At 34.9% G+C, this 24,216-nt stretch overlaps 1 protein-coding gene across 14 annotated transcripts in view; it reads left to right on the forward strand.

Annotated features, from left to right (window-relative positions):
* The window catches only part of LOC109093772 (dystrophin-like), a 101,045-nt gene that overhangs the window by 52,761 nt on the left and 24,068 nt on the right, over window positions 1–24,216 (forward strand). For 11 of the 14 annotated variants that reach the window (XR_006153743.1, XM_042716851.1, XM_042716849.1 and 8 more), the window contains 23 exons: window positions 319–471; window positions 698–868; window positions 1,661–1,771; window positions 1,968–2,113; window positions 2,316–2,439; window positions 2,953–3,128; window positions 3,292–3,439; window positions 3,637–3,768; window positions 4,640–4,789; window positions 5,392–5,472; window positions 5,668–5,749; window positions 5,881–6,047; window positions 8,458–8,575; window positions 9,233–9,444; window positions 9,584–9,738; window positions 10,075–10,264; window positions 12,958–13,130; window positions 15,033–15,189; window positions 16,982–17,099; window positions 17,185–17,453; window positions 17,621–17,767; window positions 18,801–18,879; window positions 19,086–19,146. Coding sequence is in view for 13 of the 14 variants with exons in the window: in XM_042716851.1 (XP_042572785.1) it covers window positions 319–471; window positions 698–868; window positions 1,661–1,771; window positions 1,968–2,113; window positions 2,316–2,439; window positions 2,953–3,128; window positions 3,292–3,439; window positions 3,637–3,768; window positions 4,640–4,789; window positions 5,392–5,472; window positions 5,668–5,749; window positions 5,881–6,047; window positions 8,458–8,575; window positions 9,233–9,444; window positions 9,584–9,738; window positions 10,075–10,264; window positions 12,958–13,130; window positions 15,033–15,189; window positions 16,982–17,099; window positions 17,185–17,453; window positions 17,621–17,767; window positions 18,801–18,879; window positions 19,086–19,146 (3,320 nt within the window). In the remaining variant the exon portion in view is untranslated. Of the gene's footprint in view, window positions 1–318; window positions 472–697; window positions 869–1,660; window positions 1,772–1,967; window positions 2,114–2,315; window positions 2,440–2,952; window positions 3,129–3,291; window positions 3,440–3,636; window positions 3,769–4,639; window positions 4,790–5,391; window positions 5,473–5,667; window positions 5,750–5,880; window positions 6,048–8,457; window positions 8,576–9,232; window positions 9,445–9,583; window positions 9,739–10,074; window positions 10,265–11,829; window positions 12,035–12,957; window positions 13,131–15,032; window positions 15,190–16,981; window positions 17,100–17,184; window positions 17,454–17,620; window positions 17,768–18,800; window positions 18,880–19,085; window positions 19,147–22,299; window positions 22,781–24,216 lie in introns of those variants that run through there. The other 3 variants (XM_042716853.1, XM_042716856.1, XM_042716854.1) reach the window with 3 other exon arrangements.

Below are 24,216 nucleotides of genomic sequence, written 5' to 3' on the forward strand. Positions count from 1 at the left end.
TTAGGTTGAACTCCTGCTTTGTTATTCAGGTCAGTGACAAGGTCAAAACTGGAATAAGAAAGGTCACACTTCGGTTACGGTAGGTTAGAAACATGGTCAAAACTAAGGTCAGGGAGGGCGTTAGTTTCTAGAGTAGTTACTATCATACTAACAGCAGCCAGTCATTTTCGATATAGGGTTTGGGCTCGAGTTGGTATGTTAAACTTGGGTAAATCATGTTTTGCTGGGTTATATAATCACAGACTTAATGTTCATTGTTTTTGATGTATGAATGTACCATATGTAAAGAGGCTTAATATATTCATTCTGCATTTATAGAATCTGAGAGCCCTGAGAAAGAAGAAGGCCCTTGCTCTTGCCCCGCAGTGGTACCAGTTCCGTAAGAAAACAGATGACATGATGCAGTGGCTGGACAAAATTGAGAAGACCTTAGCAGAGCTTCCTGATCCCCCTGAGGAGCCCCGAGTGAAAGTGAGAGCGGAAGTTTATGTGTACACTACCAGTCTTAATTATTATTTATATTCTTATATTTTAGCTTCTTCAAAGTAGCCTTTTCAAAGTTCTTCCCACCAGGGATGTTTTTTAAAAAGTATAAAGGGACTTACTGTGTCTTTTAAGTCCCTTTGCTTCCTTCTTAAGAAGTTGAAAGATATTTCAAGACTGTACACCAAAAGAATTGATGTATGTTCTCCATCAGGCAGTTGGTTCTGAGATTGAACAGCAGCGTCTGAAGTTGGAGGACTTGCGCGGTCTGGGCCGTGTGCTTTCTGAGGGCGGAGCTGCCAAGCTGGTGGAGCCCCGCCTCCTCCCGGTCAATAAACGCTGGGCGGAGCTGGATGTTAATTTCACTCAAGTGCACCACAAAAGTGTAAGCGTGCTCTTGGTGGTAAAAAAAAAAAGTCAATAGATGTTGGCTTGACAAAATTATAATGTATTCCTATATAAATATATACTGTATTAAAAAAAAAAGTAAATATTGAAAATGGATGTTTTATATATGACCCTGGAACACAAAACCAGTCTTAAGTCACACAGGTATATTTGTAGCAATAGCCAACAAAACATTGTATGGTCAAAATTAACAATTTTTCTTTTATGCCAAAAATCATTAGGATATTAAGTAAAGATCATGTTCCATGAAAATATTTTGTCAATTTCCTACCATAAATATATTAAAACGAAAGTAGAATGCATTTATAAGGACTTCATTTGGACAACTTTAAAGGCAATTTTTTCAATATTTAGATTTTTTTGCACCCTCAGATTCCAGATGTTCAACTATTGTCCAATCCTAACAAACCATATATCAATGGAAAGCTTATTTACTCAGCTTTCAGATGATGTATAAATTGCAATTTCAAAAAATTTACCCTTATGGCTGGTTTTGTGTTCCTGGGTCACATAAAAAAAAATAAAAAAAATACTAAAGTATTGGTAAAATCTTCCTGTTAAAATCAGTGTAATTTGCTGCATCTTATGGTTTATTGATTTAATCAGGAATTAAAAAACAATTGAGTTGTATGAAGTGTTTATTTTTTTTTATTTCCTGAACATTAATTTTTCCATCTGTTTATTGCTCTTCATTGAACAGTAATCCTTTTTTTTTTCATCTAAGTAAAATTGAATGAGACACATTTGTTCTCCATCCCTGAATGTTCAGGAGCTGCAGTTTTTGCTGCAGTGTATCGCTGAAAATGAAGCTCTGCTGAACTCTCCTGAGCGCTGGTCTGCAGCATTCATCAATGTTCCCCAACAGGAGAAGTGCCTTAAGGTTATATCATAAACCATGTCTCATTTCTACAAATGATTTTTATTAGTCAATGCATTTTTGTATCCAAGAGCTGATTCAATCTATTATTGATTTGCTTGTGAGCTGTACATGAACACAATTTTTTTTTTTTTACGCCCACCATTGAAACTAAAAATTAATATAAATGCTTTAATCAGTTGTGTTACATGTGATTTAGGAGGTTAAAGTTAATCTGGATAAACTGGAGAGTCCAGTGACGGAAGCTCTGGGAAGGGGTGCCTCTTATCCGGAAGAGAGTTTACTGGTCCAGCTGCTCAGAGCCAACTGGGAAAACCTTAAAAAGCTATATCATGAACGACTTGCGTAAGGATGAATGACAATACACTGTTGAAATTTGCCTTGTCATATAAGTAGAATCAATAGAGTCAATAGAGTGTGTTATTAAATAGGCGAATTGTTCAGAGGTGTTTGTATCTTCTTATAGTATAGTATTATTTTCAGTACATTCTCTCTCTTTATTTTCTGACTCAAAAAGTTCTGTTTATCTATTTGTGTTGCTGTCCAGACGCCTTGAAAAAGCCAAGAAATTCAGTGAGGAGCATAAAACACTTGACAGTTGGCTCACAGATGCTGAGAGGAAGATAGTTATGTATGAACAAGACCCCATAAATAATAGAGACTACCTCAAGGTAATCATAAAATTAATCTGTGGCTACAATTTTATCATTTAAATAATATATAACAAATTGTATTGTGTAGATATTAAGACTATTACTAATGGAATGGATGACCAAAAAAAAAATCAAATTCTGTCATTTATGCACCCTCATGTATTACCAAACATGTATGAATTTCTTTCTTAGGCAGTAAACAAAAGAAGATATTTAGAAAAATGTTGATAACCAAACAGTTTTTATTCATCTAATGGAAATCAATGGTAACCAAAATATTCAAAACATTCTTCAAAATATCATCTTTTATGTTCTACAAAACAAAAAGTCATACAGGTTTGGAAGATTCAAGATTTTTATTTGTCACATACATGGTTATATGGAAAAATATGAGGTGAGAAAATAATAATGACAGAATTTTCATATTTGGGTGGATTATTTAAGGCTTTCATAGAGAGTGTTACCAGATATTTTTAAAGGCAGTAAGTCATGTTAGATTAGTTTTCATACTGCAACATTCTACTTTCCCAGGAGCTCCAGGGGGGTTTGGAGAAACAGGAAGCAGCAGTGAAGGGGCTCAATGCTCTTGGGACAGATCTGACTCCACAGTGCAGTAAGGACGACAGGGACCACATTAAACAGCAGCTCGCCTCTATCAACTCCCGCTGGGCCAAAGTGTCCAACCAGCTCACTGAGATCAAGAGACGGTTAGTAAAAATTCAGGACGCATTAATGCAGGCAGCTTGTGTGAGAGCCGCACACGTTTGAATATCTTAGCATAATTCAATTTGAAAAGCAAACACCTACGTAATTGCCCTCTTTTGTCCTTATTTTGAAGGAATGCATAAATATGGCTGCTGTGTGTTTTAGGTCTGCAGGGGCAAAAATTGTTCTTGCTGAGTTAAATGAAGACATGGGGGAGTTTCAGTCCTGGCTGGATGGTGCAGAGGCTGTGGTTGCACTTCCTGTGGAAGCAGGTCACAAGGAACAGCTCGGTGCAACATTAGAAAAAGTGAAGGTAAAAATCACTTGCTTAAAAAGATACCACACATAGGGGGAAAAACAGCTTTTAGCTCCGTATTAAAATTCTGATTCTCCCATGAGGCATACACCAAAAATGAGTCACAAAGACGAGCAGATAATTAATGTGTGTGTGTGTGTGTGTGTGTGTGTGTGTGTGTGTGTGTGTGTGTGTGTGTGTGTGAAAATCTGCAGGCCCGGGTGGTAGAACTGCCGAGCAGGAAGCAAGTGCTTCATCAGATCAACAGCAAAGGCTCATCTCTCCCAGCTGATAAAGTCAAACCTCTGGAGAAACATCTAAAGGTTATCAACATGCGATGGGCCAAGGTAATCTAAATAGTTTCTTTCCTTCTCTACTATTTGATCTTTCTGGCCCATTAAATTCAATGATATTGTGACCTTGGCGTAATTACAGCCTAATGAGGGCATTAACATTGAATAGTCAGTTACTGTAGATACATAGTAGCGTACCTCTATCACATTAAGATTTATCTCAAGAAAGCATGTTGCATTTTATCCCATAATGGATTTGTTTTTACTTTATTTGCATTCTTACATTATTTTTTTATGACAATTAATCATACAGTATTTACCCCTAAATTCTTATTAATTCCTCAAAACTGGTGATTCTTTTTTAATTATCCTCAGGCTACTGTAATGCATTGATACTTTATATATATATATATATATATATATATATATATATATATATATATATATATATATATATATATTTGTTTATGTTAGCATAAGTTAAATGCATTTTTACAAATATGTTATATAAATGCTTAATGTTTTTGTACTATTTTGTTGATACAGTGAAATTAATACATTTTAAGTGTGATTACACTGAAAAATAATCCACTCAGAAATTGCTAGTAAATTTCACAATTAATTACAAAAACAGCAAGCAACCACGCAGTGAATTTTTTAAGTGGGAAGACTGAAAAAGTTCCTCCGAAAATCTTCTGTTACAGTGTAAATAGTATGATACTTTTCCCCTTTTTTATTTTTTGTTCAAGCAGTTATGTTGTTAAGACAGTGAAATTCATATTTTTTAAAATGTGACTTTAGTGACTTCAAAATACTGTTTGGGTTCAAATTGTTGTAAAATATCACCTGGACATGTTCTAGAAAGATTCCCTCCTGCAGTGATTTACTGCAAAGAACATTAAATGTTTCTTTCTATATTCCAAAGGTGTCCACTGATCTTCCTGAGAAGCAGAGACAAATCGAGGATCTCCTGAGGGATTTGTCTTTGTACCAGGAACAGCTCTCCAAGCTCTCAATTTGGGCCTCCACTACAAAGAATCAGCTTGAGCAGTCCCCTACTGCAGTGGACCCAAAGGTAATCTGACAGACGTGATCAAGCACACATGTAGAACACACTACCCACAGTCTTGATTTTCCATAATACTGCTTTCTGTCTTAATTCAACTTTAGGCAATAATAATTAGCCTGGTGTGGTGTAGTTGGTAGATGCTCATGGCTGGCAACCATCACATTGCTTATTTGATCCCTTCCTTCATCAACAAGGTGTTTTCAAAGATTAAAGAAACTTTATTATAAAAGTCTGATTTATTATAAAAGTCTGATTTAACTTTTTTAATGACCCAATATTATTGAACTGTCACCAACTCACTGGTCTTATTTTACACAATTTCTCAAATTTGTAGCTAGAGGTTTTTTAGATGACATAGACTGTCAATTTAACTAGACTCCCAGCATCATCTTCATACAGAGCTTCAGCTGCTCCAATCAAGACACAGGTTTCACTTCCCTAGACATGGAACTAATGGGTTCAGGGAAATCAGTACATCTACAGTATATTTATGTGGTTTTGAATTGTTTGTAGCTAGTTTACTCTGATTTGGCTGTACTTTTTTTGTGACCTGGACTAGATTGCTTGTTTAATGAAGGTTGTTGTTAATTTATTTTTATTTTGTGTAGATTGAGGAGGATGTAAAGAAAAAGAAACCAGCAGTGGAAGCCGTTTTGGCAAAAGAGAGACCACCATACCAACCGGAGAAGGTGTTTAATCGACCGTGATATTATTAAATATGATCTCAGAAACACTATGATTATGAAATTAGATTACTCTGCACACATACCCAGTAGTATCTACCATCGCTGTACTGTAATGTAATATATCATACTATATCAGTCTATCAGCTTCATGGCATGAAACGTTATTTAATATGAATCTCCTGGATTGATGTATTCCAGGGGCAATTTGATGGCCTCAGTGCAGATTGGACATCCATTCAAGTTCTCCTTAAAGACTGGCGAGACAAATGTCAGCTCGCAGGTATGAAATCGCATAATGTGTGATGATTGAAGCTACAATAATATGCTATTAAAATTCACCCACATCTCATGTTGCTTAAGTGTTGTTGGACGTCTGAAAGTCTGAACAAAAGATCATTTGTTACTTTCTAGCCGTAACTTTGACTGGTAGTGCAGCTGGAGATGCAGCCCTTGATAAATTCAATAAATCCTGGGCGGAGCTTGATGATTGGCTCACTCTTTTGGATCACATGGTCCAGACTCAGAGAGTAATGGTCGGAGATCTTGACGAGATCAACGAAATGACGGTGAAACTCAAGGTCAGATTGTGATGTCAGCTTGCAGCTCTTATTCCATTTCCACAGTAAAATACTTTGTTTACTGTCCTGCAGGGGCAACATTTCATCTTTTCTCCATACTCCCTAAAGCAGCATTCTCCCTAAAGAGAATTTAGTTTAACCAAAAATTTAACCAGCTTCCACCCTTTCTATGACTCTTAGAATTACACATGCTGTACAGTAAATATTAATGACCTCTGTTATGATTGGCTAGCCTTTTCGCATTTAAAATTAGCAGCAGACTAAACCTTGTTATTATTATTTAAGGTATTCATTCAAGGAAAATACTGTTCAGTAGAGCTGCAAAAATCATTAAGATGAAGATCCTTGAAGATGGCATTAGTCTTAAAGGCACAGCATTAAAAATTTAGGCCATTTATTAAACAGAAAATGGTGTTTAAAAATGTAGTTGTGGTTGGTACAGTACATACTGTATTTATAAATATAAAAATAAATTATGTGTTATATATATATATATATATATTAAATATATATACATATATATATATATATATATATATTAGGGCTGGGCAAGTTAACTATATATATATATTAGGGCTGGGCAAGTTAACGCATTATTATTGCGTTAACGCATTAATTGATTAAAGCCAACAACTATTTTATCGCGCATTAACACAGTTTTTTATTTTTATGAAAGTCCATTGCTCACTGGCTCCAGTGTTGGGCAGTAAAGCATTACTTAGTAACGCGTTACTGTAATTTGATTACTTTTTTAGTAACGGAGTAATTTAACACATTATAATTTTCAAAATAGTAAATTAGAGTATAGTTACAAGCCGAGGTCTCTATACGTTACTGCCGCATTATATTGCTGAGAGAATGCAGTGTTTTATAATCTAGATTGTAAAAAGGGTGTAGCACACACACTGTCCAGTCCAGTGGCAGTGGATTAGAGACCTGCTCCCGTGAGACCCGACGCAACAGAGTGGGGCGCGGGACAAGATGGGCGGGTGCGGGCAGGTAGACACTTATGTGGGTTCGGGACAATAAAATGATTCACGGGACTCCCGCAAAATAGAAATATCTAAGCATAAAATCTCTAAAACAAAAAAACTGTTTTTCATCTATTGGACAGAAGCAACAAGAACTAATATAAAATAAAAACGATTAACAGGCACAAGCATAGGCAGAGTTTCTATATAGGCTATAACACGTGTTTGCTGCGTTGAGTTTATGCTGGGATTTCATGTAAATGTCATGGATGTAGCCACAGTAAAAAGTAACGTAACTAGTAATGTAACTAATTACTTTTGACATAAAGTAATCATAACAGTAATGTGATTACTTTTAAAAGGAGTAATCAGTAATTTAATTACATTTTCAGAGTAACTTGCCCAACAATGACTGGCTCTAAATACATACAGACAAACAATGGGTCACAGTAGGGGTTGGATGTTGATTAGTACTGGCTTGGGATGGGTGTCATCATGCATCTCAACCAATGAGAGCATTATTTTTTTGTGAGGGTGGGGTCTAAGACTGCAGCAGCGCTCACATGAAGCGCTCATGACTGCATAAGTGGGAAATAGGAAGTTTCTGACAATAGCATGTGAAGACAGCAGAGAAGTGCTCTCGCTCAGCACAGTGGAGTGCATTGTTTTGCTATCACACTAGTCAAACGAACCAGGCTTTGGGGGTCAAACTCGCTCGGGCATGGTTAAGATTGCCTAGTGTGAGTACACCCGTATTCTCCCGCATCACCGCACACACGAGTCTCTAACCGCCCGCACCCGCATTTGCCCATCAAGTGTTGTCCCGCACCACACTCTGCTGCGTTAGGTCCCGCGATAGTGCAGATCTCTAAGGTGCCTGTTATAATGTTATGATCGAGGCTCTGGACTCTGAGCATAACTTGATTTCTATAACAAACTATAAAATATTTTCTATAAAAACGTTAATGCCCTGGCAGTGGCAAATAGCTTTGATTTTATATTAAATTTTAATTCAATATATTCAATATTGATTTTTTTTTTTTTTTTTTTATTAATTCACATAACTGCATTCTAATAGGTTACATTCAATCACACAGTCAGTTGATCTGTATCATGATCATCAGAAAGTGCATGCAATGTGAGATAACTTAAAAATTTTAACGTTACTGGTACAAACATATTTCCATATTTAATCAAACCAAATGAACATGTTAAATTGACAGCCCTAGTAATATTATTATTACTAATCACCAATATAATATAAAACTATAAACCAGTAAACAATATGATCACCAGCAATATTACCAAAATATATTTGGTGTACTAACATAATACAAAAAATATACACTATGGCTCTTTGACCTCACATAGTGGCCTCATGAGACCACAAGATCCCACACAACTCTGTAGTAAAAGAATTCTCTGCTGTGATTTAACAGTCAACACTGCAAGACATGGAGCAAAGATGCCCACAGCTGAACAAACAAATCACTGCAGCTCAGAACCTGAAGAACAAAACCAATAACCCTGAGACACGGGCAACCATCACAGACCGCAGTAAGTCAGCTTTGCCTCATCCATATCCTCTCTCAGCGATACACTCTATCTGTGGTGATATGAAGGTTCTAACATTGTAACGGCTTGATGGAAAACTAAATCTCAGAAATAATGCCGAAAGTAAACAATGACTGTTGGCAAGGATTGTGTCTTAACAGCCATCTCAAGGTCATGTAGTGTTATAAGACAACACTATTGAACACAAACTGCAATATACTGTAAGACAAAAGAGTTTAAGCGTTTGGATTTATTTTTTAAAAAATGATGTATTATCTGGTGTAATATCTTGTTGCTCATACTTAAAAAAAAAAAAAGAAAAGACAAAGAAAGAAAATTTTGTATGGCCACCTCTCTCTCTTTTTTGTTTTCAGAAATATATATATATATATATATATATATATATATATATTATATATATATATTATATATATATTATATATATATATATATTTTTTTTTTTTTATGTCATTAAACAATGGCATTATATTTGGTTGTGAGAAACAATTAGTCTTTCAACCAAACAATCAATCAATTAATCAAACAATCAGTTTATTTATTCATTCAAAAATAATTCATTTCATTTTATGGACCATTATATGAACTATGTCTATGATTTTCAGACTTGTTCTTTAGAAACTTTCTGTCTTTTATTTCAAGTTGAAAAATTACAGGCACACTGGGAAGATTCCCACACCAAGCTGACGGACAGGGTCCTTCAACTGCACAACATGTATAAGGACTCCAGCGATTGGCTGGAGGCCAGAAAAAGGGTGGAGCCTCTTATTAAGAAAGCCAATGAAAAACTGGAGGGCTGGAAAAAGGTTTCTCACAGTGCTGATGATTTAAAAGGCCAAAATGCAGATGTCAAGGTAATGTAGAATGAACAAAATATCTATTTCATGACAGAACATAAACGAGAAACAAGTGTGCTTGTGTTCCTTGAATGAACTGCAGATGTACGCATGTGATTTGATTACTACAAATAAATGCTGTATTATTATATTGCAGCAACTTTCTAAGGATATCCAGCAGTGGCAAGCTCAGATGAATGTCACCAATGAGCTGGCCAACAAATTACTTACCCTTTATGCAGACGATGACACAAGCAAAGTTAAACAAATGACTGAGAGCATGAATCTAGCTTGGGCCAACATGAAAAAGCGGTGAGCTTCTGTTTAAATCTTTGATTTTTCAGTATCACCAACCAGTGGAATGACATAATAACATTCTACCTGAAAGGAAGTATTTGTGGTATTGTTGAGTCTGAAAATAAAGCACTTCTGACACAGTGAGGGTGCATAAGAAGATATTTCAAAGGTGCAGTCGCTTTCAGGAGAATTGTGTGCCATTCGAGATTCTGTGGTTTGATGTTTAAAACATTTGTTACCAACAGATTTAACAATCTAATAATAACATGTATTAAATGTTAAAGAAGTATGTTAATGCACTACTTAATTTAACCTCGTTTCTATGTAATAATGAAGTCATTTCCCTTTCAGTGCAGGGGACAAGGAAGCAGATCTGGAAGCCGGACTGCGACAGTTGCAGCATTTCTACTTGGACCTGGAGAAATTCCTTAATTGGCTAACTGAAGCAGAAACCACAGCCAATGTCTTACAAGATGCCACGTTTAAGGAGGGACTTCTGGAGAACCCTGCCACAGTGCGGCATTTACTTGAACAATGGCAGGTAAGTGTTATTTCCAAATCACAGCAATTTTCTCTCTTTGTTTAAAGAATTTTGGCACTCTGTTCCAGCTCCAGTCCATGTTTTACATTTCCTGCTACCCACACGCATTGATGAGACAAACCCTACTCAAGGCTTTCTAGTTTTTTTTTTGTTTGTTTGTTGTCAGTCCTCATAGACATAAAATATTTTGTTGAAGTACCCCCGGAGATTTTAAGTTATTATTTTAGTAATTTAACAACACATTTGACTGTTTACGGTTCTCCAATAATAATAATTAGAATAATTTAAAAAAGATAAATAATTTAATTATTTAATGTTATTAGCAGTAGTAGTATTTTAACTATTATTTATAAAATAATTCTACAAATAAAGACAGAAATACACAACACATTTGAATGTTCTACTAATAACACTACTACTAATAATAAAATATTATATTATATTTTGATTATATAGTAGTAGAATATTTTAACTATTCTAAAAATAATTATAAAATAATAAACAAATTATTAGACACATTTATTATAGTTGTAAATTACAATAATTTAACAATACATTTGGAGATTCTCTGATGTTGAATAATAATAATTGTAATCATTATTATTAGTAGTATTTTTAACTGTATTATTAGTACTGTTTTAACTATTATAAAAAAGTCAAATATTTATAAAAATAAAGACAGAAATATATTACTGTTGTAAATTACAAATGTACTGTAAAATAAAACTTTGATAATATTTTATCATTTTAAAAATGCACTGTGCGCTTCACTGTGAAACATGCAGCACATCAGACTATACAGTTAATTCATTGAATTGAAGCCTATGATTTAATAATTGCATCATGCAGACCAATTTATTTATTTAAGTTTTACATTCAATATAATTAATTAGCTTTTCATCAACTCACAAACACCCTGCAGTTTCCTCATGAACCCTGTTTGGGAAACCTTCTTAGTGTTCACTCCTTAGTGAAACTTTGTGCTAAAATGCTTATTAATTTGGTTTTAATATCACAGACATCTGTGACCATCTGTGACCAATATAAATTTAAGAAAAAATAAATAAATATACATGCTTTTCTAAAACATTCTATAACGTTATCCGCCTGCAGCTTTGTCGGCATTAAAATACAGATAGGACAGCACTCCTCCTTAGATTTAAAGAGTTGTACAGAGTAGTATTTGATGTGGTTCTGTTTTTCTGGGGTTTTAGGACATAAACACGATAACATTATTACTGACGAGTAAATAATGTTAAACTCCATTGCCATTATCAGCTCTCAGGAGTTTAAGTGTTATTTATTAGGAAAGCAGAGTAAACTGACGGGTCCATTGTCCAGGTCGCCCGCTGCTCACTGGTATGGGAGATATGTGCCTTTGGCAACGGTGCAGCGACGCAGTTAAATATGAAGAGGCAGACAAAGACGTGGGCTATAAAGAGAAGCCTCTGTTCTCCCAGAAAACCAGCTCTGACCCATTCCTCGCTCGCAGTGCCCACTCGCGCCTCAAACAACAGGGCCAGTGTGCCTCCGCCACTGGCATTCTGCAGCTCGTTTCACATCGCATGTAGACACATGGTCGCAGAATACATTTCCTCACTCTCATCCTCACGGTGTCCCTTTCTCCCTCGTTTTCGCCTCGCGTCAGACACGTCCACATGGTGGGGAATTAAAGGATTGTCACTGCAGACAGTCAGACGGGCTGTTTTCGATTCATTTGATGTCGCTCATTCATTGGATATGTTGCACAGGAAGACGTATCATGTTAAGGTTTGATCTTCACTGTCAGCTTCACGGTTGCTTCGTGACTTTGGATTTGTTTGGCTTGCATCATGATTTTGAATGAAATTGGTTTGTGCCATCTCAAACTATGGAAACAAACACTTAAAATGTTGTCAGGGAAAATGCATGAAATTTGTTGGTTTGTTAACGGTATTCCATTAATCTATTCTCAAATAATAATAATAAAAAAAAGTATTTGAATGTATCAATACATGGTGATTTGTGAAATATGGTGATAAAATAGATTTCTATTTAAAGCACATGAATTTTGAATTAGTTATGTTACTACTAAAATACGTAAAATATGTCTAAAAAAGCCATTTTTAATTAATGAGAGCAGTGATAACATTTGAAACTATTATTGACTCTTGATTTTGTCTTTAAATCAATATCAAGATTTTAAGGTATATATTATATCATATCATATTATTTTATATTATATTATATCATATAATTTTATATTATATTATTTAGTTCAACTTGATGTTCTAAATGACTAAAGCAAGAATAAAAATTAATAAAAACTATATAGAGTTTTTTTTAAAGGTATCTAATACAAATGATAAAACAACAAAATTACTAAAACTTAAACTAAAATGAAAATGACAATGGAAAATACAAAAATTTAAACTAATTAAAATTTTAAAAAAACTATAATACCTCAGTGATACTAAAATAACACTAATTTTTATTTTATGCAATGTTCCCGTTTTAAAATAATTTATAACATTACTATTACCGTGGCATGTTATATTCGATTAGAGCAAAACATGTTCCAAAAGTATATCTTGTTAGCCATGTACACAGTAGATGTAACAAGTATCAGGAGAAGTGAAAGAAACTCTTTCTTTATCCCTAATCACATGGTGAACTGTAACTTGGATGTCTGTGATCTCTTTTAATCCTCGCAGGATCTCCAGGCAGAGATTGATGCCCACCGGGAGATGTACCATTCATTAGATGAAAATGGACAGCGTATCGTGTCATCTCTGGAGGGAACAGACAATGCCGTGGTGCTACAAAAACGGCTTGATGACATGGGGCATCGGTGGCATGAGTTGTGTAACAAAGTTATGAGTATAAGGTAAGAATATAGAATCATCTATATTTAACCTGGAAAAATTCACGCTGAGCAGAAACGGGCTTTGAAAAATAATGTGATCATATATAAGCCCCAGGCCTGTGTAATACTATGTGCAAACCAATGCATTTATTTGACTTTAAATATAAAGTATAAGCCGGCATATTTTTAGTCCTGCTTGCAAGACATTACTAACACTTAGGGTTCCCTAACATTAAATATTACTATTTGACATGTTATTTGCCAGGATCATTTGCATTACAGAAATTAATGATGAATGAATGATTATTTGTGTGTGTGTATATATATGTTGTGTATGTATATATGTCTGTGTGTGTGTGTATATATATATATATATATATATACACACACACAAAATATCTGTTAAAAGTTGGATTATGAAATGTTTTAAAGGGGTGGTTGATTGCAATTTCACTTTTTTAACGTGAGTTAGTGTGTAATGTTGCTGTTTGAGCATAAACAATATCTGTCAAGTTACGAAGCTGAAAGTTCAATGCAAACGGAGATACCGTCTTTTAAAATTCTGCCAGTTTAATGCCTACAAAAACGGCTGGATACTACAACAAGATACTTCCCAGGTTCGTGACGCAACAAACCCAGATAAACCCTGCATGATCATCTTCAATAATATCCTCCTTGTTATCAAACTGATGAGCGATATTAACAACGCCTTTGTTTACAATACAATCAGAGCACATACCGCTGAGGTGAGGGGCAGGACGTTTAGACGCGCATTAGAGGCAGTTTAGCCAATCACAACACACGGGGCTAGCTAACCAATCAGAGCCCTTCGCCTATTTCTGAGGGAAGGGCTTCATTAAAGCAGGAAATGATCAGCGTGTTTCTCAGAGAAGGGACAAAAGCGGTGTGGAATAAATGTAAATTATGTGAAAATATTTACTTAAATCTACTTTAATATTATTTATATTACTTTTATATATATATATATATATATATTTTTTTTTTTTTTTTAACAAAGCATTAACACATGTTAGACTGCACACCATAAACACAATCAAGCATAGAACAAAAAACAGTGAACCACCCCTTTAATGAAGTCTCTTATGCACACCAGGGCTGCATTTATGTGCAAAAAAATATAGTAAAACACTAATAATGTAAAATAGTATTACAATTGAAAATAACTTTGTCTATTGTAATATTTTCAAATGTATTAATAAAGACCCACAAACTTTCAAAAGTGTCATTCAATTATTATAATTTACAACTGTAATATATTTCTGTATTAAATTTTATCATATTTATCATTCATTATTTTTTATTTATTTGTTTTAATAGTTAGAACATATTACTACTACTAATAATAATCATAATTAAAATTATGAGTATTTTTTATATTCATTCACAAATACCCATAAACATTCAAAAGTGTCATCAAATTATAATTTACAACTAATATATTTCTGTTTTATTTTTATAATTATTTAAGAATGTAATAATTATTTTGCATAAATAACACCGTTTCAAAAACTTAGCATCATATTGGTGTGTTTTGCACCACTCATATTTTCAGCAAATGTAAAAATCTTTTAGTAATCTTTTACTTTTAAGTCTGCAATCTATATCTAGACAGACTCTGTAATACTTTCACATAAGGTCTGAATTCATGATGTTTGAACAAATTTGAGTTCCATTAGTGCTAAAAAGCAACTTCTAGAACCACATTTGCCTTGGTAGAAGACAGAGCTGGTAAAAGCTTTTTTAATGTTCATGCATATTCAAATACAAGATTCAAGGATTTCTCGAATCTCCTCCTTTATCCAGCACTTTTGTAGAATTCAGTTGCAGTCTGACAGTATGGTGCTCTCTAGTGGTGTTTGTAACTTGTCAGTGTCACATCTCACCATCCGTTTGACTCCTCAGGCCCTATCTGGATGCAGGTGTGGATCAGTGGAAACACTTGCACATGTCCTTACAAGAGCTGCTCAACTGGCTGCAGCTGAAGAGGGAGGAGCTAGAAAAGCAGAAGCCAGTAGGGGGCGATGTGCCGACCGTGCACCAGCAACTACTTACGCACAAGGTGAGTCCAGGACGCATCCTCTTCGCCCCTCACTGAAAGCATGAGGAATGACGTTTCAAGACGTGATTTATGCATTCTGTCTTTTGTTGCGCCCAAGTGAGATCATTATCGGAGTCTGTTCTTGTTAAATATTTAAACAGATGGAGATGATATCTTGCGTAGGAGAGGTGCAAAGTCCCTTGTCTCTTTGCATGGTTGTGCGGACCAATTAACATCTGCTGATGGCCATCAGCTGTCAGGGGCTGCTGTAAACAGGATACGGTCGTGGAGTTGTTAATGTAGGGTGCTCAGTGAGCGTGAGTCACTTTCACACTCTTCAGGTGCAGTTAACTGGGAAGTAAACTGGCATGTGTGTAGGAGCTGCAAAGAAAGTCTCAGCACAAATTTAATTGAACAAAGTTTTTGCAAACTTTTAAATAAATTGACATTGCTGTGCTGTGTCTGAGCAAACGTCTGAGACCGCAATGAAAACCTAGAATTTATTTTCCCACTCTTACTTGGAAATAAAGTTTGAAAACAGAAATGTTTTTTGCATATTAAATATATGGTGTTGAACTAAGTTTCATAAAAGGTCTCATTTATTTGTGTCTGTTGAGAAACAGGACACTGTTTGGATCATTCTAAAATCATACTAGATAACTTGAACAAACATGAGGTTTTTATTTAAATTGTATTAGATTTTGCAATCCTGTATTTTCACTTGTATTTGCTGTTGTAGCGCATTGTGTATGAGAAAAGAGCATTATAAATAAAATGTATTATTATTATTATTACCTAAACTTGTGGACTTCATGCAACTCAAATGCTGCTGTCGTTCATGTAAAAGTGACAATTATCAATTCAACCTTTCCCTCAAATTTATATGCTGATAATATAATTAAGAATAAGATATTTTATTACAATTCGAAAAATGCAAAACAGAAACATTTTCACAAATAAGAAAATAATAATCAACTTTCTTTTATATCTTACAGCGTTTGTTATTATATTTTTTTATTTTAATGGTTGAGATAATGTAATTTTTAGGGTTTGTTTGCTCATAAAAACAATAAGGAAAGAAATGTGTCCACTGATAGTGTCACATGGGATTTTTGTTATTTTAGGATTATTTATATAATATTATTGTATTCATTAAAAAAATATATTATATAATATTATACTTTTTTATATTTTCAGTTTTAATTTTATTTTGTCGTGTTTAATCATTTCTTAATATTTCTATTTAGCTTTATTTTGATCTCAGTTTTAGTAATGTTAGTATTTAAACATTTTATTTTCAAAAAATATTTCTGTTGTTTTAGGTAACAACACTGTCTGCATTATTTTAGCACCTGATTCTTGGAAGGAATTATGCATATCATGTTATGATGTAGAAACAGTCGATGACAGTTTGTATTGCATGGAAATGTGCCCAGAAATATGGCTGAAAGATCTGAGCAGTAAAATTTTTTACACAAGGATCACTAGAAAATGTACACAAACATTGGTAACAGTACTGTGTGAATTGCATCTTGATGTATTGATATTTGTGAATCCACTGCATTCTATAATGAGCCCTATTTGAATAGGAAGTAGGCATGTTTGCCCAGTAAGGAATGACAATGGATTAATTTAAATATGCATGAGGCGTCTCTATACCAGCACAAATAGCACCTGGTTAAAGTGTGACTGCAGGGGGTGTACAGTATATGAATAAGATGCAGGTTTTCGCATATGTGCTAAAGTTGCAGAAAAATTCACCCCTCCTTATGACATACAGTACTGTTGATAGCAAGTCCTCATGCTTTCATAGGGCTTCAGAAGGGAATTGGGTGCCAAAGAACCAGTAATCAATGGAACACTCGACAATGCTAAAACCTTCATCGCTGAGATGCCTCGTGAGGGTCTGAAACAGAGGCCTGGACAAAAGGGTATGAAATCTCTCCTTACACAAATGCCCAATACAAGAAATTCCAGATGTTATAACCTTTATTACACTTATTGTATGCCACCCAGATGTTAGTCCTGAGGAGAGGGTTCAAAATGTGGGCCGCATATTGCGTAAAGAAGTGGAGGATGTAACTGTGCGATGGAAGAATCTGGGTGTAGCTAGCGTCGACTGGCAGCAACAGCTGGAACTGGCCATGGAAAGGCTGATGGAGCTTCAGGATGCCCAGGATCAGCTGGACTTCAAGCTACGGCAGGCTGAGACCGTGAAGAATTCTTGGAAGCCTGTTGGGGACCTGCTCATAGATGATTTGCAAAACCACATAGACAGAGTAAAGGTTGGCATCCTCTCATGGTACATGTTATAAGTGATAAGAAGTTTTGGAAATGTTCTGTGGCAATACCATGGTATTATCTGAAGCACCCTGGAGTAACATGTTTATACCATGATATATATATTTAGCATTTTTGCCAAAAGGCATCAATATTTTATGATTTTTTCCAGGTGTTCCAGGAGGAGATAGCTCCCATCCAGGATAATGTAAATCAGGTGAACCAACTGGCTTCCACATTTAGACCACCTGACATTCAACTTTCTCCAGACAACCTGAGCAGAATTGATGACCTCAACATGAGATGGAGGCTCCTGCAGGTATCCATCCTTGTTCTTCTTATTTAAAGTAAATGTAAATTGACGTTTTGTAAGGTAATCTTATGTATTTTCAAGCCAAAGGCCATGTTTAACAAGAAATGAGGGACTTGATTTGTTCCATTGGGAACTGATTGACTGTCCCATACCTATATGGAGCGATTATGCCAAAACAATGCCTAAATAGCTATTTGGCTATTGGTTAACATTATCCAGTAGCCAACATGTGCTTAGTGACATCAGCAAAAAGGGCAGTTGTTTCAGATGACAAGCAAGGTGGTTATATTTTGATTAAAGATTATAAAGACAAACTAGTGTTCATTTGGAATAACATGCACCAATTAATTGTTGAGAATAAATTTAGGAAATTGTACAAACAAAGTAGTTTTGATTTCATGTTACATTTAAAATAACACTCATTCCAATGGACCAACTATCTATAAATCTAGTGAGGTCACAGATTTAGTTTCTGAAACAAAGAGTCAAAAAATACGGTTCAATCTTTGGGAAGTTGTAGAAAGGTGTACTTGTCAGCAATAAATGCAACAAGCACATCACAAAAATGATCTGTCCTTCAGAGAAGGAAGTAGGACAGAAACATAAAAACAATCATGATGAAATATTCTAAAGAAAAAATGTTTTGTATAATAGGTTTCTTTTAAAATTGTTTTATTGTCCATTGTTGTCATTGTTTCCTTCTGTGAGTGTTGTTATTGTCAACCAAAACTTTTAAAAAATAATTTCTGTTAATTGAAATGCTGAAAAGCTTTTGAAAACCTAAAATAAAATAAAAATAGTAACTCAAAAACTTAAACTTGAAATTACAACATAACTAAAACTGAAAAAAAATAAGCTTAATAGAACTGATTAATAAAAACGAAAAGCTTAGAAGCTCAGAAAAGCTTAAATTAAAATGAAAACTCAAGCTAATTCAAAATGTTCTAAATAATAAAGTGCTATATAAATGATACTAAAATGACACTATTTACAACTATTAATTCTAGACCCTCTTTTCTGTCTGTTGTGTGGTTTTTAGATCTCCATCGAGGAACATCTGACCCAGCTGACCACAGCCTATAAGGACTTAAGGCCCCAGTCTCAGAATTTCTTACATGGTGAGTGTGTTTTTGTTGTTCTGTTTTGCAATATTATGATGAGTATTGAAATGTCATAACATTGTACTTGTATAATAATCCTGTGTATTTAGTTGTCAAGTCAGTTACTGTATATAAAATGCATCATGTACCAAATGAAGAGGTGTTTGCATAGAAAGGGCTTTGAAATTAAGGTAACATGAATGGGTTTCCTTTTCTGCACACAGCGTCCGTTGAAAGCCCTCTTGAACGCTCCATTTCACCCAACAATGTCCCCTACTATATCAAGTAAGTCTTCCCAAACTCAGCCCACATGTTGATGTCAGACACATTCAAGGTCCACACTGAATTAACAAATTGAATTTCAACACTATGAAAGCTCCCAGACTAAGAAATATATCACAGCTGGCGGCAGACTACAAAAGAAAAGTGATTTTCCATGACCTTTTTTCCGAACAGAGATATCACCCTGGAAAATTTGTGCAGAATAACCTGAGATGATAAATTAGGCTCTGCCAATGCATGTAGCAGCATGCATCACACAGAGCTGAGAACTTGTGCGCACAGATGACTGAGTGAGCGAGTCTCAGAAATACTGTTCTTCATATTAAACCAGGAAGTTTGCAGTTTCCATTTAAATGTTCTATACTTTACATAAAAGTGCAAATACAAATGTTGCATTCTTACAGATAACCAATCATATATTTTTGCTCTTTGATTTTGCTAATAGCATTTTATTTTAAGATTTTTTTTTATCCAATGTAGAAATGCTTTTCAAAGTTTCTATAATGAATTTCATGTCAAAGCAAATCTTATCCAAGGTCAAAAATATACATTACCTATATTCATACATGTTAAATAGCCAATGTATAAAACCATGTATATTATTTGACCCTAGGTTAGTCGTGAGTTATTAAATGTAGCATTTTTTCCCCAAAATAGTGCCTGTGAGAAAAAGTTGTTAGTAGCTCAACAAATGGTGATGGCAAGTTTTACATCAATATGCAGGAGATATTATAGAATATTCTGGATTTTAAACCTGATGGCTGATTTATGAAAATGTGAATAATTTTTTGCGAAATAAGGCTTTAGTGATTTGTTCAAATGGTTCAATATACCCCCTGACATGCAGAGCTTAACACATTTTTAGAAGTTATGTTCCATAGCTATATGATATAGATGCTTCTTGTTCCAGTAGATACTATAGCAGACATCCTGCAATATAATTATGAGTATTGCTTTCACTTCTATCTGATTTTTCTTTGCCTAGAGGATAACTTAAAGCAGCACATCTCATCCCACTTGTCTTGCTTACAAGTTGCAATAACCTCATATATACATACAGTGATGTTCAAAAGTTTAGGATTAGTAAGATTTTCTTTAAGAAATTGATAGTTTTATTCATCAAAGTTGCATTAAATTGATCAAAAGTGACAATAAAGTGATTCATAATGTTGCAAAGGATTCATTTTTCAAATAAATGCTGTTCTTTTGAACTTTCTACTCATAAAAGAATATTGAAAAATATCACTGTTTTCACAAAAATATTAGGCAGCACAACTGTTTTCAACATTGATAATAATGAGAAATGTTTCTTGAACATCAAATCTGCATATTAAAATTATTTCTGAAGGATTGTGTTTTCATTTTTAAAGAGAACATATAAAAGTTATTCTAAATTATAAAAATATTTCACATTATTACTGTATTTTTGCTAATATAAATGCAGCCTTGGTGAGCATAAGAGACTTCTTTCAAAAAATTCTTAATAAAAAAAAACTTGACCCCACACTTCTGAACATGCTTATAATAGGAGTCATTCCAGTATAGTGATTTCATCACTTGTGTGGCTTAAAATCTATATCATCCTCAGAAATGGTCATTTTCCTGAGCCAGTTATGCCAGGCTTCCTCTATAACAGATCAATTGGAAACAACCAAGCTGAAACCCCCCAGCATGTAATACATGTAATTACTCACTCGCTTGGCATACAGTATTTCATTTAATATTTACAGTATGTGCACAACCTTCATATAAATTCAGGGCAGCATTTATGCTCATGGCAGTGCATGAATCTGAATTCAAGTAGGAGAGAACTGACTCTTAATGATGCTGTCATAGATTATGAATGTCATTAATGCTGGTCAAGCGGAGCAGTACTTGCAGTCAGATTTCCAGCCTATTGCATATGATAAGCTGCAGGACAATAAAGGGGATCACTTTATAATAACTTTCATTAATAAGTCATCAACAAACATTAATGCTTAACAGTTCAGTAGTTCATTCACTCATTTATATGAAATATACGTATGTATCCAAGTTTCATGACATTTATATATGTACAGTAGTGATCTAAATGTTCGTTAATGTCAGTAATGAAAGTTATTATAAAAGTGTTATCCAATGAAATATTTTACCCATAAACTTTTTATAGGCTTTTTACTCATAAACTTCATGAACTCCATCCCATCCAATACATTAAGCAAACTAAGCAAATTATTGCATATTATGATAAATAACCCATCTAGCCCTCTGCAACAAGACAGTAAATACTGATCATTTCCACACCGAGTGGTTGTCTCAAATCCCAGTGAGCTGCCTGCCTTACCTAGAAATTATTTTTTAAATCATAGATGTTTGAATATTAAACCCAGACTTTATTCATTTGTTTGTTTATTCATTTTATTTCACAAAGACTATTTAATTCAAGAATGTTGACCATAGGCTAACTGTTTTTTTCAGACGTCTGATCTGAGCATTATGGAAATCATCAGAATGTTAATATTTCATTCAAGCATATCTCAGATCCAACCTCTCCCACCACCTTACATTTACCTAAACCTAACATTCTCCACCCACTAGATGTGGATTTAACCATGCCCCCTGGATCTTTTGGTCTGCAGCGAGCCCTACTTGAGTTGATTATGCATTTTTGAACAAGTTCAGACGTTCTTTTTGAGCATTTTATTGCAGGAGGAGTGTTCAAACGTTGCATTGAACAATTTGGCCAATCACGGTCACGTTCGAACGCGGAATTTAGCATTATAGGAGCGTTAGAACATTCCATTAAACCATTTTAGGAATCATTTTTGTTGCATTCCGACATTTAACTATTTTCACATAATGTTCGATTCGAACGTTCGACGGTGTGATTTGCCAAATAGTTCAGTGCAGTGTTAACACTCCTGCAACGTTCCATTCATTCACATTTTTTCATCGTAGAATTTTAATCGAACATTTTTTGACTTTCATAGTCGAACGTTTTAAGTTTTTTCGACCATTTGATTTCAGCTTTTCCCGGTTTATTGGTTCGAATTTTTTTTTTTTTTTTTGCCTCATAGGCGCAATCAAACGTTTGATTACATTATGGAAACCATCAGTAGCCTACGTTAGAATGATTTATTTTCAGCATCAGACGCAAGTTTAAACAGTTAATTGAGCATTTTTGAACATCATTTTAAAGTTCAGACGTTCAACTGAGTATACAAGAGCGTTCGAACATTGCACGAACAATTTGTCGAATCACACCTGCGCGTTTGAACCGACTGCATAATGTTACATTACAGCATTTTAGGAATCTGTATTTTGTCGGATTCCTTTATTTAAACGAGTTTCACAACGATACCCTAAAATGCGGTCTAGGTAGGCGGCATGCTAGGTTTTGAGGCACAGCCTGTAGTGAGCGAAAGAGAGAGAGAGAGAGAAGGAGTTAGAGGGGGAAGGGAGCTGGAGGAAAAGCTCCGCCTCGTCTGAGCCACTCTGGCTGAGGGAGATCGCAGGGAAGTCGGATGCTTTTTCCCCTGTAGAGAGGGAACACCGCGGAGGTGATTCGCCCAAAACAACACCGAGTCGTGGGATTTTAAAAATACACACTTTGGATTCGCCGATTACCGAGAGGCGAGATGAGGGAGAACTTGAGAAAGTAAGTGCTGTGCAAACCCGAATAAATGTCGGCTTGTGCGATTAGAGGACGCCGAGGAGTTTTGCATTCGCCCATCTGCCGTATAGCCGCTGCTTCTTTGCCGTTCTCGTTGTCTTTAACGTTACAGCAAAAGCAGGTGCTTGTTCGGTTTTTACATGGAGCCAACGCAGCCGGGAATGTCCTCGTCTTAGCGACATGCCCGTTTAGCGCTTGATTTGTTTATTTTTCCTATGCAAAACACATCGATAGTTCCTGATGTTCCTGCTGTGCCCCTCTTGCAGCATGCAGATTGATAAGCCTAAAGCGGCGTTCATATTGTCATGTATGTTTTTGAACTGTATTTGATTGGAAATCCTTATGTTGATAACGAGGCTTGGCCTTTCAGACTCCTCCATATTCGTGCGCTTCCCATAAGTTAACGTTATGCCACACAGAAGAGCACTGTTTTGGTTTTAACCACATACTTACGGCTGCGTTTGCATTCATCCATAACCAGGAGCCACAATTAGAGGTGTCTGCGTGATGCGTATTTGTGTGGGTACCCTGTGCCGATAAGATGCATGCATGCATGTATGTAGGTGGGCATTTCTCCTTCTTGTCCAAACCACATTACTGCTGTACTTCCGCTCATGCACCGCTTTGAGATGTGCAGGTATGGAGATCTCATTGGGAAAATTGCCATCAGGCCATTGGCATGCTCTACCGAGACTACCTGAACCTAGAGGGCGCTGCCAGATACTGACTGTAGAGAGCTGCCTGTGGTGCCCACAAATTGAGTATGTTAGTTTTCAAACTTTTTGGTGTCAAAGATTACCCCTCCCTAAAATATCAAGACGAATAGACCTATATATTATGATGTTTACAGAAACTTACTATACTAATTTGGAAGAAATATTAAGCATGATAAAGACAACATGTTTACTAAATTCATTGTAATTAATTAATTGGCTTTTGTTGAGTCATTGTACTACATGTTGTTGTTGTTTTTGTAATTATATATACACTACCATTCAAAAGTTTGGGGTCAGAAAGTATTAATAATAATAAAAGCAAAACTTAAAGAAATCTAAATAGCTTCTAGTGCTTTTATTCAGAGGAGATGTTTTTTAAATTGACCTAAAGTGACAGTAAAGTTTTTGCATTGTTAAATGCTGTTCTTTTTTAACTTTCTATTCATTAAAGAATCAGTTTCCACTAAAAATATTAAGTAGCATCAGCATATTAGGATGATCTCTGAAGGATCATGTGACACCGGAGACCAGAGAAATGGCTGCTGAGAATTCAACATTGCCATCAAAAGAATAAATGACATTTTAAAATATGAAAACCATTATTTTATTTAACAATTTTACTGTTGTTACTGAATTTTTGATTTAAAAAAGTGCAGGCTTAATAGTGAGCATAAGACTTTTATTAAGAAAAAAAAAAAAAAAAAA

Source organism: Cyprinus carpio, chromosome B1 (genome assembly GCF_018340385.1).
Source record: "Cyprinus carpio isolate SPL01 chromosome B1, ASM1834038v1, whole genome shotgun sequence".
Lineage (NCBI taxonomy): Eukaryota > Metazoa > Chordata > Actinopteri > Cypriniformes > Cyprinidae > Cyprinus > Cyprinus carpio.